The 19,695-nt window shown below is 29.6% G+C and overlaps 3 protein-coding genes across 4 annotated transcripts; all 3 read right to left on the bottom strand.

The window, feature by feature from the left end:
* Positions 1-203: 203 nt before the first annotated feature.
* On the bottom strand, positions 204-2,515 carry LOC130935141 (NAD(P)H-dependent 6'-deoxychalcone synthase-like). The gene is made up of 4 exons (XM_057864721.1): positions 2,117-2,515; positions 1,272-1,515; positions 743-922; positions 204-642 (listed from the first exon to the last, which is right to left on the bottom strand). The coding sequence occupies exons 1-4, from the start codon at positions 2,437-2,439 to the stop codon at positions 433-435; spliced, it is 957 nt and encodes a 318-aa protein (XP_057720704.1). The 5' UTR covers positions 2,440-2,515; the 3' UTR covers positions 204-432.
* Positions 2,516-6,140: 3,625 nt separating this feature from the next.
* Positions 6,141-9,703, bottom strand: LOC130933263 (enhancer of rudimentary homolog). Its single transcript, XM_057862825.1, has 4 exons — positions 9,430-9,703; positions 9,139-9,232; positions 7,089-7,209; positions 6,141-6,442 (listed from the first exon to the last, which is right to left on the bottom strand). Exons 1-4 carry the CDS (start codon positions 9,430-9,432, stop codon positions 6,352-6,354), a joined length of 309 nt encoding a protein of 102 aa, XP_057718808.1. The 5' UTR covers positions 9,433-9,703; the 3' UTR covers positions 6,141-6,351.
* Positions 9,704-12,124: 2,421 nt separating this feature from the next.
* LOC130935594 (probable folate-biopterin transporter 6) lies at positions 12,125-18,999 on the bottom strand. Of its 2 annotated transcripts, none has more exons than XM_057865407.1 (5): positions 18,591-18,999; positions 18,163-18,504; positions 16,489-16,590; positions 13,268-13,450; positions 12,125-12,963 (listed from the first exon to the last, which is right to left on the bottom strand). In XM_057865407.1, the coding sequence occupies exons 1-5, from the start codon at positions 18,891-18,893 to the stop codon at positions 12,364-12,366; spliced, it is 1,530 nt and encodes a 509-aa protein (XP_057721390.1). In that variant the 5' UTR covers positions 18,894-18,999; the 3' UTR covers positions 12,125-12,363. The 2 variants fall into 2 exon arrangements, with proteins under 2 accessions (XP_057721390.1, XP_057721391.1); XM_057865408.1 differs by having other exon boundaries at positions 13,268-13,438; positions 18,591-18,997.
* Positions 19,000-19,695: the final 696 nt, after the last annotated feature.

The raw sequence follows: 19,695 nt of genomic DNA, 5'->3' as shown, positions 1-19,695 counted from the left end.
TTGATGTCTATATATTTAATGAAATTACAAATTAGTTTTTACACTTTAAAAATTTGTAATTAAATCTTTAAAGAGAATTAAAATTTGTAATTTAGTCCATGTCGTTCAAAAGTATTTGATTTAACAGAATATTTTCAACATATGCTAAGTATATTCTATTAAAATAGAGAATATGTTAAAAATATTCTGTTAAATTAAATACTTTTTGAACGACAGGAACTAAATTGCAAATTTTATTTCTTTTTAGGGACCTAATTATAAATTTTTAGAGTATAAAGACTAAATTACAATTTTACTGAAAGTGTAAAGACTAATTTTGTAATTTAACCAATACATAAGTATCATTACTTTTCTTGAGAATAAATCCTTTTATTTTGAAGACTATTAATCCTTCTATTAACACACAACACAAAACATGAATGAGTGTAGTATCTAATTTTCTCCATCCCATAGAAGATCAGCAACATCGAATCCAGCTGGACCGTTCTTCACTTTGCGCTCCTGTTTGATTTGATTAATCTTTTGGTAATCATCATTTGTAAGTGAAAAATCAAATATTTCTAAATTTTGTTTCATTCTTTCTTTGTTGTAGCTCTTCACGGCGAAAGTCACACCTTGTTCATACAACCATCTAAGACTTACCTATAATCAATTTAAATACATTAACAAAGAGTTATTAATTATAATCAAAATAAAAAGTATGGACAACTTTAATTGGATTTTCTATTTGTTTTCTTTTTACCTGAGCAATAGTTTTTCCATGAACATGTGCAATTTGCTTGAGCACTTCACTGTCCATAACATCATTACTACCCCAGCTGGTTCCGTTGGCACCCAAAGGAGAATATGCAGTTACCATAATACCCTTAGCTTTGCAATATTCTCTTAGATTCCTTTGCTGCCACGAAAGATTCAACTCCACCTGTTTTTGTGTGATTGGTGTGGTACAATATTTAATTTAGTGATCCAAGGAATAAAGTTAAGAAGAAGTATAGGAAATCAATAGAATATCTGTAAAATATGTACAATGGGGATATAAAAGATGTTTGATTCAGTAGGATATCAGATGTTTATTATTTCTAGTACCTGAATGATTATTCTAGATAGTATGGGTGTATTATGTTTGAGAAATTAGTAGTATTTTATTCTAAATATTTATTTTTTAACTCATATTAAGTTAAATAAATAGCTAATTATACAAATATTTCATTGACTTTCTATAAATTAATGTTTATGTGTACAATTAATATAAATAAATAAAAAAATCTTACTTGATTAACCGCAGGAGGAATAGTAGCAAAAGAAAGAAGATCTTGAAGTTTCTTGGTAGAGAAGTTGCTAACTCCAATTGATTTTGCGAGGCCTAAGTTGTGGCATTGCTCCATTGAAGCCCAGACGCCCTTCAAGTCAAATGGCACCAATTCATCTTCTTTATAAAAGAATTTCCTTATTTCAGGCTTTGCACTCATTGGGAAGTGGACTAAGTAAAGGTCCAAATATTCTAATCCAAGATTCCTGCATCATGTATAACCAAAAATTTTATTATTATTCATCAATCGTAGGTTAGGTGACCATTTACAAAAAGTTATATGAAGATAATAGATGAGAATGAGTATTAAATTATATTTGACTAAATTAATATTTAATAATTATTAAATATTAATTTTATATGAATATATTTTTATGTGAGTATACAACTCTCAACATATATATATTTTTACTCAAATAAAAAAAGAAAAGAATAAGAAGATAATAGAACTGCGTAATTAATAAAAATATTATGTATACATTAAAATTAGCTACTAAAATTATTTAATATATATATATATATATATATATAATTGTGTATTTTTTATTTTAACATATATTTTATATTATTAATTAATATTGGTGGCTTATTTTAGCATACAACTACAAAAATTATTAAAGAAAATTGTGCATATCAATTTAAATTTGAAAAATAATGGTATGAAACTCTCTCAATATAAAAACTTGATTTCATTATGCGTTAATTTGTTTCACTGATTAAAAAGACAATTCAACGTATTAGACGAATAAAATGAAAGTATAATTGTATATATTGAAACAAGGTGAAAAAAGAGTTGTATGATCTTACTGAAGTGATTTTTGTAGAGCAGGGAGAACAAGGTGAGGATGATTATCAGATAACCATAACTTGGAAGTAACAAAAAGTTCATTCCTAGAGCTTATGAGACCAAGTTTAAGAGCTTCAGCAATGGCTTCTCCTAGAGCCTGCTCGGACCCATAACAAGAAGCAGTGTCAAAGTGCCTGTAACCGAGCTTGATGGCCTCAATGGCCGCCGCTTTGACGGTGTCGCCGTCGTTTGTTTCGGAAGCAGTTCCGAAGCCGATCACCGGCATGTTGAATGAAGATTGTAGGACAACATTAGGGACTGCTGGTTTTGTTGTTGAAGACATTATATTATTATATATGTCACAAAATAAATGTATGTATTTGATGGTTGCTAATACTAATAATACGTTTAATATGAGTATGCAATGTGGGGAGGTGGTAATAATAAGTGCGAAGATCCCTTTATTATATAGTCAAATGAAGCCGCCTCAAGGTAAAAAAATATGGTATTCCATTACATGTATGTTACGTATATGCATGCATCATCAGCACGTCCTATTCGGTTTTGCGTGGTTATCTTCTTTAGGAGAATTACTAATATTATTTGTCAAAGTTGTTCAAAATTTGATCAAATAATAAGCTAAGGAGGCTCAAATGAGCAAAGATCAAATTAAAATTTGTTCTTTGGTTGTGAATGGACGAAGTTAGAATTTGTGTATTCACATAAATATGGTTGGTAGTTTGGTTACATTTAAATTAAAAATTTATTGTGAATGCAACTTGTGTGTTTTATGCATCAAGTTAAAATTTGTGTATTCACATGCATATGTGGTGAATATTTTTGCCAATTTATTCACATTAGTTGCATATATATAAAGGCTAGCTACAAGTTTGGTGCTTCATAGTGTGCAATTTCACTATGTAAGACAATGGAGTTAGAGAGTTATGAATGTGAGTCAGGAAACTCCTAATTCTACATTTAATTGGATACTAAACCTATTTATTCTTGTTCACTATTCATTACACCATTTTATTTATTTTGAGTATATTTGAGATTTGATTTAGTTGGGTATTTAGTCATCACTTTATTATTTTATTAAAAATTTTGTTTAAAATAAAGTTATTATTTATTTGTTATTTCTGTCATATTTCATAATGAAAATTTTGTTAATTCACTCCAATTATCCTTACCCTTGTCTAAACTGAAGATATAATTGAGGTTCGAAGATCTGTCCAAAAACGATGCAATTGACAAAAAGTACAACTTGTTGATTGTCCAAGAAAATGTCATTGATCTGTTTTTTATTGTTGTACGTGTAGCGTACATATTTAGTAGGAATCTTACAAAAATGTCTCCAATCTATTTTTTCAAAAAAAAAATATTTAGATGATATTAAAAGATATCAGAAATTTGTGGTGTGTGATAGAAAGAATTAAATATGAGAGGGAGAGTGAGTAATGAAGCAGAATTTTAAAAATATAGAAAAAAAAAAAACGTGACCTGAATCCATCTTAAACGTGTAATTAGTAAAATAAAGTATACAGTAAGTGAGTGAGTCATTTTATACTTAAAAAAAATCCTTTTAAAAGAATATAAAAATAATAACTTGTAACTAATTACTGAACTAAATTAATAACTGCTAACTGAATTGCTAACTTCTCTTAAACAGAAAAAGTAGCTTCCTAATCTCTTTTAACTGACTCAGCAATAATGCAATAACAGCAATAGTCTTAAGACACTCCTATCAAATATGTCTCTGGTTTAAGTTTTAAAATAATAGCTACTTCCATATCCTCAATGGATACTTCTCCTCTATTGGTCAACAGCTTCCACTCTCCGAAACATTCTTCAACTTAAAATGATCGTATCTTTTGTGATCTTCTACATTAAGATCCACATTAATTCCACTTTATGTTGAAAACATCCTTCTCCAGTCCCGGATCAATCCATCTCCATCTATTAATTGCATCAAGCAAATTAACATGTTAATAGTATAATTGTTTATAAAAAATTAGTTTTTAATTATTTTCTAATACATAAAAGATAACAACATGTGTTTTGTTTATTTTTATATTATTTAATTCTTTGAATTTGTTTGAACGGTGATATTTATATTTTTTTATGATTTATGAAGTACAAACATTGAGTTGCGACCACATTCACTGACACTCGTCCTACACGTTTGTTGCGTCCAACCATCTAAATACCATCATGTTAATGTGTTCAATTTTATTTTTAACATGTATTCTTAAAATAAATTTAGAAATAATATATATTATTATTTATTTAAAAAATAAATATTTTAAATATTTTATATAATTAAAATAAAACATTAAAAATAATTAAAAAAAATTGATGTTTTAATATCAAGAAAAATATAAAAATATCACTACGATTTATCTAAAAAATACTTTATATTTTATACGTATTCACATGCTGGCGTGTCCCGTGTTGACGGTGTTGTGTCCCGTATCCGTACATCATAGATATCTTTTCTATTTTTTTTATTATATGCCTATTTCAATGCATCTTTAAAATTAAAAAAAAAAGTTATAAATTAATACAAAACTATGGTTGTGATTCGAATGAAATATAAATTAAAAACTTGATGGTCCAATTTGATTTATAGTATATTTGTGTAAATTAATGGCCCAATTACAAAGTAAAAACACTACCGTAATTATCATCAATAGATTATTATTTTGAATAAAAAAATTGTCAAATTTTATTTAATCACAAATATTGCAATAGTTAATTATATGTTACAATTACTATTGTAATAGTAACTAAGATTACCTTCTTATTCTGTTTGCAGTTCAGTTTTTTAGTCCCAAATTAAGTGTTTAATTTCATTTTATAGTATTCTGTTTGTAAGCAAGACCCTCATTTGGAGTAAACACCCAATTCGGCCCTTGTCTATTTTTACGAAGGACAAAACGATCCCTGTCCAAAAAAAATGGACACTTCGACCCTCAACTTTTTTATTTTAGGACAATACGATCCTTCTGTTAAAAAAAATATTTAAATAATAATAAAAACTGATTTTGTGGGAGTTTTATTTGTATTTTGTGGGGTTTTAAACCTCCACAAACTATTAATAAGTTTGTTTTTGAAAAATTCCTTCACCAATGGTAGTTAAGTGAAGAAAAACTATCAATGAAAATGATGCCACAAAAAAATAATAATTATAGTACAAATACTTTTTAAAAGAAAAAAATAACATCGAATAAAAAATGAAAAAAGAGAACTTTAATGTTGATAATATTGGTATTAGTAATGATGACGGTAGAGAAGATAATGATGATGATAAATCAATAAAAATAATTGAAGTAGGAGCGATAATAATGAGGATGAAGAAGGTAGTGGTACTAGTGGTAGTAATTATCTATATTATTGAAAATAATTGTGTTAAGGTTTAAAATCCCCACAAAATACAAATAAAACCCCCACAAAATCAATTTTTATTATTATTTAAATAATTTTTTTAACAGAGGGATCGTATTGTCCCAAAATAAAAAGATTGAGGGTCGAAGTTTCCCTTTTTTTTAGACAAAGATCGTTTTGTCCTTCATAAAAATAGACAAAGACCGGATTGGTGTTTACTCCCCTCATTTGTTCTAAACTTCTGTATACTGTGCTGTTTATAATAGAACATATTAACAATCCAACAGAACACTAGAATAGAATAGTCATGGAACGCTATCGCTATGTGTATACTATAACCAATAAGAAAATAACTTTTAAGTTGTGACATGACATATGATTAGCTATTTAGCTTAAACATTCAAAAAATATTTCAATTATTCTAAGAATACTGATATTCTTAAAATATTCTTAAAATACTTGGAATACTTGAAACGCTTCCTAAACTGGGTTTCATGAAATTCATTTCTCCTCAAGCCATTAAGTTGATAAACCCGTATACATTTTCAAGGCAAATTATTCATGAGGATGTGGGATATGAACTCTCAAAATTCTCTTCCATATACCCAATCATGCAAGTAAGCAACTCAATTATGATTTATGAACATTAAAGGAAGGAGATTGTTCGAAAAAGGATAAGTTTTAACTACACATACAAAATTAAACCATGCCTACAACAATCATTGTTTTCAGGAAAATTTTAGCAGCACCGTTTACTGATATTAAAATTACATACCAAAGGCAAGTGCCATTTTTCATGTTAAACAACATAGAAGATCAGAGCATAGTGTATAGATCACATGAAAGACCGGTTCTATCCTGATTTTTATCATCAATGTGCCAACTTCCTCAAATGTTGAAGGGTTTTTTGTTTGATCCACTGTCGATCATGCGGCAAGTAAGCATGAATTGAACTATCATAACTGCAAGGAAAAACCAGGTAACAAATCGTATTAGTCACTTCCACAGTAAGATGCTCAAACAAAGACTAATGAACCATAATAACAAAAGAGATAGGTACTATCGAGAGCGTTTTACGTTTCCCAATGTATTCCTCGCCTTTAGTCCTAGAGAGAGACTAATTCTTCTGAGCTTAGTCAGTTTTATTTTCTCTCCCAACTAGTGTTCTCTTCAAAAGTAGAACCCAGGTTCTCTCGGACACTGACAAGGTGTTTTTTTTTTTTTTTAAGAGGCCATATATTTCATCAGCAGGAAAGCATCAGAATTAAGCAAAACTATCCAGTTAAGGCTCAAAATTGCTCCAAATGTCTCGATCACAATTTTAGTCGAGAGTCATAGATCTATGTTTTTCATGTCATGCGGAAAAGAACACTCAACTTCTAGTTCAGCATCAATCTACCATTTACCTCTAAATTTCTCTACTCTGTTTTTCATTTCATTTTATTTATATGCTGTATATAATTTTTCATTTAACTTTTGCAAATCATAATATAGAGACATAGTTATGCTTTGTCACTGAATCAAAGCACTTCTATGATGCAAATGATTTGAGAGAGAGAGAGAGAGAGAGAGAGAGAGAGAGAGAGAGAGAGAGAGAGAGAGAGAGACACTAGAGCACTCATGTCTGCAAGTCCATCTATGAAGTTGTAGAGATCTGCAATATCATAAGAAAGATTTCTGATGGCTGGGTTTAACTCCTTCAGTTTTCTTTCATACAGTGCACATATGCCTGTATAGATAGAGTAAAAACCTCTAATTAATGCTAGGAAGTTAATCCACAATAGGCAAAAACATCAAGAAAGATTTTCATAATAAGAAACTATATCAACGGCAAACTTTGATTATCTACTAATAACCATTTTAATTTGCTTTATTACCATTTTGCTGCAGCGACAGAATTATGTGGATGTATGCGTATCATGGTAGTTAGTATTGCTTGAATCGCCAGACAAGACTCATGATTCAATGCAACTCTAAGATTCAGCAACACAAATTGTGAACTGAATCCTTTATGCTCTGTTTCATGCTCTGAATAGCAAGAATCATGAGCAAATATTGTTTGCAATATGGATCACATTCTGTGATTTGTGTGCAGGTTAGTCAAGTCATGCTCAACCCAGTTCTTTAAAAAAATAATAACAATAACTCCCTTATTATCGTCACTGTGACTTATGAATTCTCTTCTTTTCTGTTCTTTATGTAGCATAGCTTTCCAATCTCTCAATATGTCTAAAGAGGAAAAGTCCTTTGAAAGAACCATGAGCTTTGCATCACATAGTCTTGGTTAGCATGACTTGAATCATAAATTATTTTGATGCATGCAATTAAACTTGTAAATATATATGCTCATTGATTTAAAAGATATTTTAAGTTATTGCCTATTTATAATTATTGACCATGAGATCCCTGAAATCATGATAAAATTCAGTTCATGATTTGCAAACTAAGTTTTAAATTTATGATAGGGATAAGTAATAGACATTCATTGAAATAGCCCAAAAAGTTTGTTTCCATGAAATACACATAAATAAGAAGTGACAGCCAGTGTTTCTTATGAGATACACATAAAGATCTGAAATTCTAAATGACTAAGTTATACCAGCGTGCATAATTTATCAATCTGACTATGATTTACCTGTGAAAGAAAGCATCATTACAACTAGAAAGTAGGATTAGGGCTCTTCAAATTGTTAGGAAACCCTTCTAAACAAACCAAAGAATATAATAATTCAAACTCATTGCATCTAAATATAATAAGTTCAATCTGAAGATTCTGATCGTTCTTCATTCAATCTTTACAGTTTCACTAGCAGAAGTTCACATCACTACTATGTCATCAAACCTACACTGATTATATACTGCCGCTAGACTAGAAGGTGCACAATGCATCAATCGATGTACAAGGCTAGCTAACATTCTAAAGGCTTTGTTTACTTTCATAAAATTATTTCCAGAATTTCTTGCTTTCAATATTAATTATATACCTGCCACCTTATTTTTATAGCATTTCCTATTTAAAGAAATTTATAAAGGAAATACAAAATTATACATGGGTTTCTAACTGTAAGGTTTAAACCCCAAATCCTTAATATCAATTATAAACCTCTCACATTATTTGTTTCCTGCTTATATGATTTTGTATATGTAAAAAAAAAAAAAAAACTAAAACATATCCTAAGTTTCAACATACTAACTATCAAGACTAAACCCAAAACCCTTAAAATTAATTACGAAATACGAATCTGTCACCTAAGTTGTTTCCTGTTTATAGGATTTTGTAAAGGAAATATAACACCAAGCAAGCCCTAAGCTTCTAACTGTCAGGACTCCGCGACCATGACAAACTTGTTCATGCATTGCAATGAAATACAGAATGAAACACAAAACAAAAACACTAAAAAAAACCCAACCCACCCCGGATTGTAGTGGCGGGAACATACCATCACAGCAACACAAAGGCTGTGCTTATCAATATGTTCTTATCACTTTTCAGTTTTATGATATTCCAAGTGTTAAAGCAAAACCAAAAGCATCCAAAGTGAGGTTCAATCAATTGAAAATGAAAAATACCACAACCATAAACAATTAATTAGAACAAAAAAGAAGTCACAAAAACTAGTACAGCTACTACAAGAACATGGTTGAAAGAGTTAAATACCATCCATGGCCTGAGCCACTGATTCAAAATCCATGAAAGTTCTAGTTGCTCTGTTCGGAGAGGTCTGCATTAGAATAATCGTGTGGCGATTAGCCTGTAGAAAAACAAACAACAAAAAATAAGAACCAAAAGCGGCAGAGTGAGTTAGTAGTAATAAGTGATGGAAACAGGAACTAAAGACAAGAAGGAATAACCCTAATTTTTGTTAGTTGAGAAAGGAAATTTGGAAGCAGTGAAGAATAAACGGTGTTTTTAAAGAAAATATGCGAGAGTGGGAAGAAATTTTTTTACCATCTAAGAAGAAGAAGCAGCAGCAGCTAAGGTAGTGGCGGCGGTAGCGGTGGAGGAGAAGGAAGAAAGTGGTTGCAGTGTCGTTTGCTGTTGTGGGACGTTGAAACGACGCCGAAGTAGGTAGCAGGGCACGGCACGCGTAGACGACACAGACTCGAAAGTCGAAACTTTTTGTTTTTGGAGGTTCGGAAATGAAATGAGGGACACGAAGACGCTCCGGAAATGTCAGGTGAACACAAAATTGTTTAGGTTTGCTCCACGTAACTTTCTTTTTTTCGTTTTGGTCCCTGCAAAGGTTGAAATATTGCAATGGATTGAAAACGGATGCTCTCAATTTTTTATTTTACTTTTGAAAGGATAATTAGTGTTTTTTTTTGTAAAAATTTAAGTGCAGTTAATAAGTTAGAAGTTGAGAATCGTTAAATATATTGATAAATTTAATTAAATTATTATCTAACAATTTTTAATTATTAATTTCTTATGAAGTTAATTATATATGAATTTTTATATTTTTTATTATAGGAAAAGTCTAGGGGGCCAACAATTTTATTACATTTTGGCCAGCATGTAACCATCAAATCATCATTGATGGCTAGTTGATGGCTACCAATCACAAATATTGCTGGCCCCCTAGCATTGCTCTTTATTATATATTTTGTAAATAAGACAAAAAATTATTAAAAAATTAGAAATTACATTTTATTTTTTTAATTAAAAAAAATTAAAAAATTTATTTTTATTTATTGATTAATGACATACTTTTAAATAGAATTCAGATCAACAAAAAATTAATCATTAACCTGTTTATAAAATATTTTGGACAACTAAAAGAATTAATTAAAATATTTACCTTAAGAAAGAAATTTTAATGTATGCTAACATTATAATTAAACGTATATTTTTACATTCATAAAAATAAATTATTTTTAAATTTATTACTTTAAAAGTCATTAACATATATTATTAAGTTTGGAGAACTAATCTAAATAATGAACAAATATTATTATATTGTTATAAATTATTTATTTAATGTATTTAGTTTAGTGTGTAGAAAAGCAAACTAATTTTTATGTTGGCCCAATTAAGCAAGTCTATCTTGATTAATTCAATCTTATACCAAAATGATGCAAAAACTAGTTGCTGAAGAAAGAAAACAAAAAAGGTCCAAAGAAAAGATCATAGTCTATTCCTTGAAATAACCTAAGCCTCACTTCAAGTAACTTAAACTTCAATTAATTTTCTTGAAACTTTTACCAAAAGCCAAAGCTTCCCTCTTTTCTCTTTTTCACTTCGGTCACGTCATCTAAAGAAAAAGAAAAAAAAATGGAAACTTCAGAAATCAAATCATGGAGAAAGGCAAAAGGATTGTTTCCAAATCAAAACAAGAAAGAAGGACTACAAAGTAGTTAGTTTTTCTCGGCCAAAAACACATCAAAAAAATTCTTCCCTCTTTTGCGCTAGCCCAAGGAACGAAGAAGGAAATCAACAAAGTTTCAAACACTGAAGAAGCAACTATGAAAAAGGTGAGGTTAACCACAGTCAGAAGCGCATCAACACTCAATCAAAACTTGGAGTTAAAGCAAGATTCTACAGTCAAAATTGAAGAAGTTTGAAGAAAAAGGATGAGAGAGAATAGGTGAGTTGCATGCAACAGAATCGGATTTCTCTCTTCTTTGATGAAACCGCTGCTAGTCTCTGATGATGGAGAAGAAGACAGCGTTAGGGTTGAACGTGATTCAACCTTGGAAGCTTCACTCTTTTATATTAAGGGTGAACGGCCAACGGTTGAAGACAAGGAGAATAAGTGAAAAGTACAGAGTTCATTTCTCATAGATACCCAAGTTTATTGAGTATTTTCTTTTTCTCAATTTAGTCTCTCTGAGTATCATTGAAAAAGGCAAACAAGGTAAGGTTTGTAAGAAAAAACCAATGAGAGGTAAAAGGCAGTGAGTTAAATTGTGAAAAAAAACCATAAGATATCTCAGAGGTCCTTTGTACATCTTTCTATTTTGTTTCATGATCCTGTGAAAATTTCCTTACAAGTTAAGTTGGCACTTGACTGTTAAAAGCTAGATTTGAGTCTTAGTCAAGTTCAGGTTGGGTTAGAATCTGTATTTGTCCCAAATAGAATTGGGTAGATCCTAGGGAAGAATTGGTGAATGTAATCTTGTTGAAAGATAGTGAAATTCCGTCATTGTTGTAATGGAGAGTGGATGTAAGTTACATTGCATTAGATAGCTGAACCAGGATATATCCGTGTGTTACTTTTTCTTCTCTACTTTAATTCTGGCTTTGTTACTTAGGAGACAAAATTAAAGTGTCTCTTAACTCATCACGAGACAAAATTAAAAATATCTCATAATTTTCTTTGAAAAATCAAAAAGTATTTCTAGAAAAAAAAAGTTAAGATTCAACCCCTTTCTCTTAACTACTGATAATCATCATATATGAATTTAATTAGATAGTCTTATAAAATTTATTATGTTATGTTATTAATGCATCAAAAAAAAAAAATTTCTATAAAGTTTTCATGCCTATTAAATCATTTTATATACTACACACATACATAATTGGGTTGTGAAATTTTTAACTAGGGTAGTGAAAGTTAATTTCTAAATATAAAAATAAAAAATATTTTAATATTTTAATTGTAGGAATAATGCATTAAATCTAAAAATATAAGACTAGATGAGTATATAGAAAGTACAACTAGAGCAAATTTATTGTGGTAAAATAATGTAATAAAAAACAAAGAACATTAATTACATAAGAAATATTAATTAAGTGAATTTTACTTATATATTACATAAGAATTATGATAGGTGTACCTCAAACTGCCATAATTAAATTGATAGTGTCTCCTCTTATAAAGTGGGTGGAAAAAATATATATTCGCATAATCATTGTAACAAATATAAAAACGTTACTATCTAGCTATACTTCATTTTTTACATTGGGGGGGACAAGTTCTAAGGTTTCTTCATCCACATTGCCATCACTATTCACATTCTCTCCGGAAAGTTCAGAAGGGAGCAACCCCTCAGATTGACCTTTCTTAGGTACAAGAAAAACAAAAGCCAGTGTCCCAAATCTAAGCAAGTCTCTTACAAACACAGCGAACCATAGGTTAGTGAAATCAGTCCTAGAGACATTAACCGCATGAAGAAGCAACCCTCCACCCCATTTGGAAATTAACCCACCAATGCTATCAATGCACATTAACAATGCAAAAAATGTGCCTTCAATTCCCAAAGGGCACAATTGTGTGCTTAGAACCAACATGGGCATCCACTTAATTTTGCCTGTGATTCTTGTGCATGATTCTTCTATGATCACAAAGATGTAATCAGGGATTCCAACTTTTAGGTTCCAACGGAGGATGAAGAATAGGTCTATTACCCCAGAAATCGCATATAGAAGTTGTGCATAGAATATTAAGGTTCTAAATGGGTAGTCTTTTAGAGACTTGTGGTAGATCATGACACCAAGTATTGAAGCAAATGCACCTACTGCATATATCACTCCAACAAACTCCTGCATATAAAACAATCTCGTAAGAAAATAATTTTATCTTGCAGAAAATTGCTTTTCCTGAGCTATCAAGTTAATTTACATCTTTCATGATTAGTGATTATTATAATTATTGAAGCTTAAATTTTTTATAATTAGAAATAATAGTTACTCCCAAAAAATAAGAAAAGGAAAACAGTGGTAATATGTTCACATATATAATGAGATACAATGTTAAATGGAATGCGAGTTTAATTTAAATAAAATTTATATTCTATTTAATGGTAAATAAAGTGCAAATCGGAATAACATTTGATACAATGGTAACCTTAGAGAATGCAGGGCCGGCTTTTGGATCAGTGTACCAGTAAAAATGTCCCTCGTGAGTGGTTACACTAAGAGCCAAGGAGAGAAAAATGTAGAGAGAAGGCTTCCATACTTGAGGGTGTCTCATTGTTTTGTACATCATTCTAATTTTTGTTCCTACTCCCTCCACTGCCTGCAAAAATGTCTTATTAAGTTATTAGTAAGATCATCTGGCTAGCAAATTAAACATACAATACAACTATCAGAATTTATACATAGTAATTCCGATATATATATACACACCAACTCTTATTTACTATTTGATAGGATCACTATACGGTAGATGAGACTATATCAGTATGATATTCAATGAATAATAAGAGAAATACATAATCTTTTATGTAATTTCTTTTTATCTTATGGTATAAAGAATCGAATAATGTAAAGAAAAAAATGTACAAATAAAAATATATATAGCATAGAAATGGATACAACTAAAGAGCGAATAAAAGATTTGGGTGTGTCACGAGTTTGATTTGAAGGGTTTTTTTTTTGGGGGGGGGGGGGGGGGGGGAATGCTTTGGAGGATTAAACCTGTTCAGGAGTTCCATTATTCGAAGCACGATGGTTTTAGAAGTTTTTATTAGTCTTTCAAAATCTCTATTTTCAAGTTCTCCTAAATTAGATGCTTTTATTAAATGCACTATTTTACTCCTAATTACTTGTATTAGAAAAATATTATTATAGCAAGGAATAAAATTTTAAAATATATAATAAGTCCTTCCAAGTTCCAATCTCTAATGAGAATTTAAAAATCTCAAGTCTTTCTTTTTCTTCACTCGAAAATCGAAAATGGATCCTCTCAGCTGTTTGGTAAAATGCGATCTTTTATCTTATATTTTTTAAGTGAATTAAAAAATATATAAAAAAATATTAAACAATAAAAAATCATATTTTATAAACAATTGAAGAAACAAATTAAGAGAACCCAGTCTTTTTCTAGCCACTCACAAACACATCCTTACGAGTTACGATATCTTGGCCCAACCGAGTCCACAAGCATTGTTTGATTTGCTTATTTCATACAAATTAAGATTAGTTGAAGTTAAAACCCTAAATTACTTGAAAAATAAAGGGAAAGCTAAATAGCCAGTGTGTGTGATCAGATATCTTCCCGCTAATAGTTCAAATCCAACAAATTAAAAAGCATTAGTTAAGTACTATATTTTCAACACTATTAAATACTTGCTAATTGAGATATGTTTAATATTAATAAGGATACAAAGGGAAAATTGAGTTAAGCCTACTTTATTCTCTAAAATTGGCGAGTTACACTGATTTAGTCCTAACTTTTTAATTATTACATTTTAGTTTTCAAATTCAAAAAAATACATCAATATAGTCTTTCGTGTATTATTTGTCGATGAAACTCAACGTCATTAATGACGTGACTCAAGTCTTGCCATGCTGGACATGTTAGAATGACATCGTTTGAGAGTTTGAAGAATTAGTATTGTTCAAAAGGGGGTTTAAGTAACGTTTTAGTATTGTTCAAACCCTCAAACAACGTCATTTAATGCCTTCTTTAGCGTCCAAAATACAACGTTAATTTGTCCAACGTAACAAGACTTGAGCCACGTCACTAACGACGTTGAATTCGGACGACAAAAAATACATAAAAAACTACATTAATGTATTTTTTAAAATTTAGAAGACCAAATTATAATAATTAAAGAATTATAAGCTAAATCAATACAACTTACTAATCTCAGGACCAAAATAGAGTTTAACTCGAAAAGATGATTACAAGACCACAGACCCTCCTACAATGCAAACAACTTAATAGGAAAGATAAACTATCAAATTCTGTTCCCGAATTATTCGAAGACTAATAAAAATAACTTCCACTTTTATTAATAACAAAAATATTCTCTAAATATTTAAAAATGGTACAAATATATCCAATTATGAGGAAAAGTCTTTTCTATTAATGGAATTGGCTGAATAAGGTTTTTATCATACCATTACTATTTAATCTCCAAAATAACATTCTAATTTTTCTAATTAATTGATATAAAATGACTAAATTAATCTTTTTTTTCATAAGCCAAACCATAATTCCCACATTCTCTTCCACTTCTTCTCATTCCTCTTGAAACTTTCGACCACCTTTCATTAGAGGTGTACATGGATCAGGTATACTCGGATTTATTCTCATCCAAATCCGACCCTAAATTTATATCGGATTTATCATTTAGATCTTAATTCAATCCTAAATCTGATGAAATTTAAACATTTTCGGATCACAATTATATGGGTCTAAATCGGATGAAAATCAGATTTTTAAAGTTTTAACAATAATTTATAAAAAAAATTATAAAAAAACTTATTTATAATGCACTTATTTATAAATAAAAAACTTGTTATCGAGAAGTTGATATCCATATTTAAACTTGAATTGTCTATAAATTCTAATTTGATGCTTCTTTGATCTATTTTCTAATTCAACAAGTAAGATTAAAAATAAAACAATAAACTTATAATTAATATAACATAATATTAGAATTAATTTAAAACATATATACCTTTTTTAATTTTCTTAGGATATATATGGCCGGATAAAGCCGAATTCGCTTTGACCCAGATCTGATCATAAATAATAATCATGTCTATTTTTTAGACCCGTATCCGACCATAAACCTAATAAAATCATACTAAACTAGCCCTTAAAATATTCAAATTTAAACCAAATTTTTGACCAGACCAAACTATGTACATCCCTATCTTCCACCACCTCTCTTCTCCTGTTCTATCACAACCTCCGCACACAAACCCAAAATTCTCATTTTCATCAACTCAAAATTTTCATTTTCATTCTCAAAACTTTGTCAATTTTCTAATGAAGAAACTGGAATATGTAACATTATTCCCAAAATTGATTCTCATCGTTGCTTTTTCTTCTCCAGTTTTTTTTATCACTGTTTTAAGACATAAGACATCTAATTTTTTTTTAAATTATTTATTTTTATATATTTTAGACAAAAAAATTTAAATATTTTATATTTTAAAAAATAAAAAATATTTTTGTATTTTCAGTTAATAAAAAAATTGTATTTTAAAATTAGAAAAACCAATACCTATTTATCTTTTTCTGTTATAAGTGACATCATGAATTAACAACTTTAGGACAAATCAAGCTAAATTTTAGGGAGGACGTGAACATAGGAGAAAACGTGGTCAAACCTGTTTCTTTTCATTGTGCAAGGCATCTGTTCTGTGTTCATAAATCACGAATCCCAGCAAAATTGTTAAAGCTGGAGGAACCGCCACAACACCCAGCGATCCCTACAATTAGTGACGATTCCAAAAAATTTTAAAAGTGGGGGCAAAATAATATAATAAAATAATAAAAAATATATATTAATATTAATATATTTAAATATTTAAATTTTGGAGTATGTTAACTAATCAAATTTTTAATAAGTAAATATAATTAATATATCTAAAAGTATAGTAATTTAATTTAAAAATATTTTTTTCATTTCAATATTTCGATAATATTGCATGAGTAATACATTTATTATTAATACTTACGCTTAGTCAAGCATCTAATATCCGTCAAATTACATTTATATTGATTATTTTTTATATGATACAAAAAAATTATAACTCAATAGCTAAAAAATCTATAAAAAATATAACTCGAACGAACTAATTTAGAATTTTAACTATTTTTTATTTTGGTGTTTGAATTTTTTTTAAAATTATGAGAGAGACAAAAATTATGAAAACAATAAAAATTCAAATTAAACAATCACAATTATCTTTATATGTAAGTATAGACAAAATAATATATTTTTTCTATTAAACAAATATCAAATAATTTTTTGATATTTAATTGCATAGTTAACATTTTATAATATTATAATATTTTTTTAACGAAAACAACATTATATGTATGTATAAACAAAATTAAATTAAACAAAACAATAAAAAGTAATTAAATGATATATATTATAAAAAAGTATTAAATACTAATAATCTCATTTATATTTAAAAAGTTAAGCTTAACTTTAGACAATTAAATAATTAAATTATTATTAGTTATTATTAATATTTGTTTTGAATTTATATAATACAATAATTTTTATTATTATATTAATATCTAATAATATAAATGTTTCTTATGCATAATTTTTTTTAAAGTGTAGGGGCAAATAAATTATTGTAATAAGAACAATTCTCTACACACGCATATATATATATATATATATTTGTTATTAGTTTTTTAAAAGTTCAATGGGGCAATTGCCCCACACCCCTACATATAAATCCGTTCCTGCCTACAATATATACAAGTAGGAGATCTGGCGGCATTTAGAGGAAAATGCTAATTATATAAATTTTTTAAAAAAGCAACAACTAATAATAGTATTAATTTAATTTCGATATAGTATTAGTATTATTAAAAATAATTATTTTTTATATTTATTGTGTAAACTATAAATAGTTATCCAAGAAAAATATATAATTGTTAGATAATTCATAACTGTGTAGAAAGCTTTACATAGTATATATATATCAAAAATTAAATCCAATTACATTTTAAAAAAATTATTTGCCCTCATATGAAAAACAAAAACAGACTCCATAAAAATCAATCAGGACTTTTCAAGTGTAGTTATTCGTTTTCCCCTTTTCAACTTTATAATTAACATTATCCTACCAAATATTCATTCGTTGGGGTATGTTCATACAAATACAGAATATTTAGATCTAGCTTTGTTCATTTGTCAAAATCGATGGCTCCTTTTGTCAAACAGGTGCCAATAATGGTATTTAAAATATTTATTTTGTCAAATTCAAATGACATTTTAGTATTTTCTAATAAATAAAATTTGGTAAATTTTACTTTACCTGAGGTCCAAGATGATGAACAAAAAAACCACTAGAAACGAAGCCAACGAGAGCACCAAAAGAAGAACAAAAGGAACACAGACTCTGCAAATCAGGCGCCAGAGATCTCACTTCAATGCTATTCCTCGCGATACATGCGTCAATCGTGACCTCAGCAATCGCCATTGACGCTGAAACCCCTACGAAGCAAGCCAGCGCCACTCCCGCCGCCATCTCCCCTTTCGCCGCCAGCACCGTCCCCGAAACCGTACCGATCACTCCGGCGCCGATGAAGTATGGTCGCCGCCGGTATCCTCTGATCGGAAAAGCATCGGTGAGGATTCCCCATAGGGGTTTGAATACCTGTTATGAATACGACGGAAAATAATTATAGAATATTTTATTGGCGTAGAATCTAGAATTTTATAGAATCGTTCGTATGACGGTACCCATGGGATGAAGTAGATTCCGGCGAAGATTTGGACGAGTGAGGGTTGGAGCTTCTGGATGTCTTTCCAGTAGTAGTCGGCGGCGACGCGGAAGAAGGAGCCGGTGAAGCCTTGTTGGAGGCCGTGGATGAGGAAGATTCCGAGGATGAAGGTTGGGTTTAGCTGCGTTGAGAGGTTTTGGAGCCATTGAAATGGTTGAGTTATGGTTGAAAGGATAACGGTTTTGTTATGTTTGGGTTTTGTTGTGAAGAAATGGGTGTTGGGAGGAGGAGGGTCATTGTTTTGAGTAGTGATTGATGACATGGTTTGGTTTTAGGAGTGAGAGTCTGAGAGTCAATGTTTATGTTATTGCTTTTCTTGCTTGCTTATATTGAAGGTTGATTGGGACTTTGAGACTTCCCAGTGTGTTTCAGTCAAAGTCTCCGGATCTGGTTATATAGTATTTGCATTTATATTATTTGTTTGCCAAAATAGTAATTTGTAGAGTTTTCAGTAAGGGAGATCTTGTCTGGTGAAATTTCTTTGTTTATTGTCTAATTATTTTATTTTTTAGGGGTATCCCCAGCCAATACAAATATACAATAGCTAGCCATACCATCACACTATCATGCTTTTGATTTGAACTCCCAACATTATTTTAATTGAAAGACCAAGTAATGAAGCACCAAACCACACGTGTTTTTGTTTTTGTTTTTTTCTTTTTTCTCTTTTCAAATGGATTAGACAATTCTTAATTCTATGTATTACAATATCACAAATTCACCCAAGAGTTTTTATTCACTACTTCGTCTCGTCAAATTTTAAAACATGAGTGCAGCACATTAAAATTTAAAAGACGCCATGATTTACCACTTCAACTAAAGTTCCAAGCTTCTAGTTGCATTGTTTTTGTCTAATTGTTTGATGATATTGCAAGGGCTGCGATGCCTTGCCTTGTTCATTCTTTGGGCTTACGCCCTCTTTCCAGACTAAAAAGATAGCATTTTTGTTACAACAAAAATGATTACTTATGTCCAAAAAATATGACTTAATTTAAGGGACTGGTACATTTGTGGCTAAATCATCTATAATCGATTAGGATTAAAAAAAAAAAAAACCATGAAAT

Source organism: Arachis stenosperma, chromosome 6 (assembly GCF_014773155.1).
Source record: "Arachis stenosperma cultivar V10309 chromosome 6, arast.V10309.gnm1.PFL2, whole genome shotgun sequence".
In the NCBI taxonomy this organism is placed as follows: Eukaryota; Viridiplantae; Streptophyta; class Magnoliopsida; order Fabales; family Fabaceae; genus Arachis; species Arachis stenosperma.
Note: the sequence above shows the minus strand (reverse complement) of the source record. Positions and strands in the feature narration are given on the sequence as shown.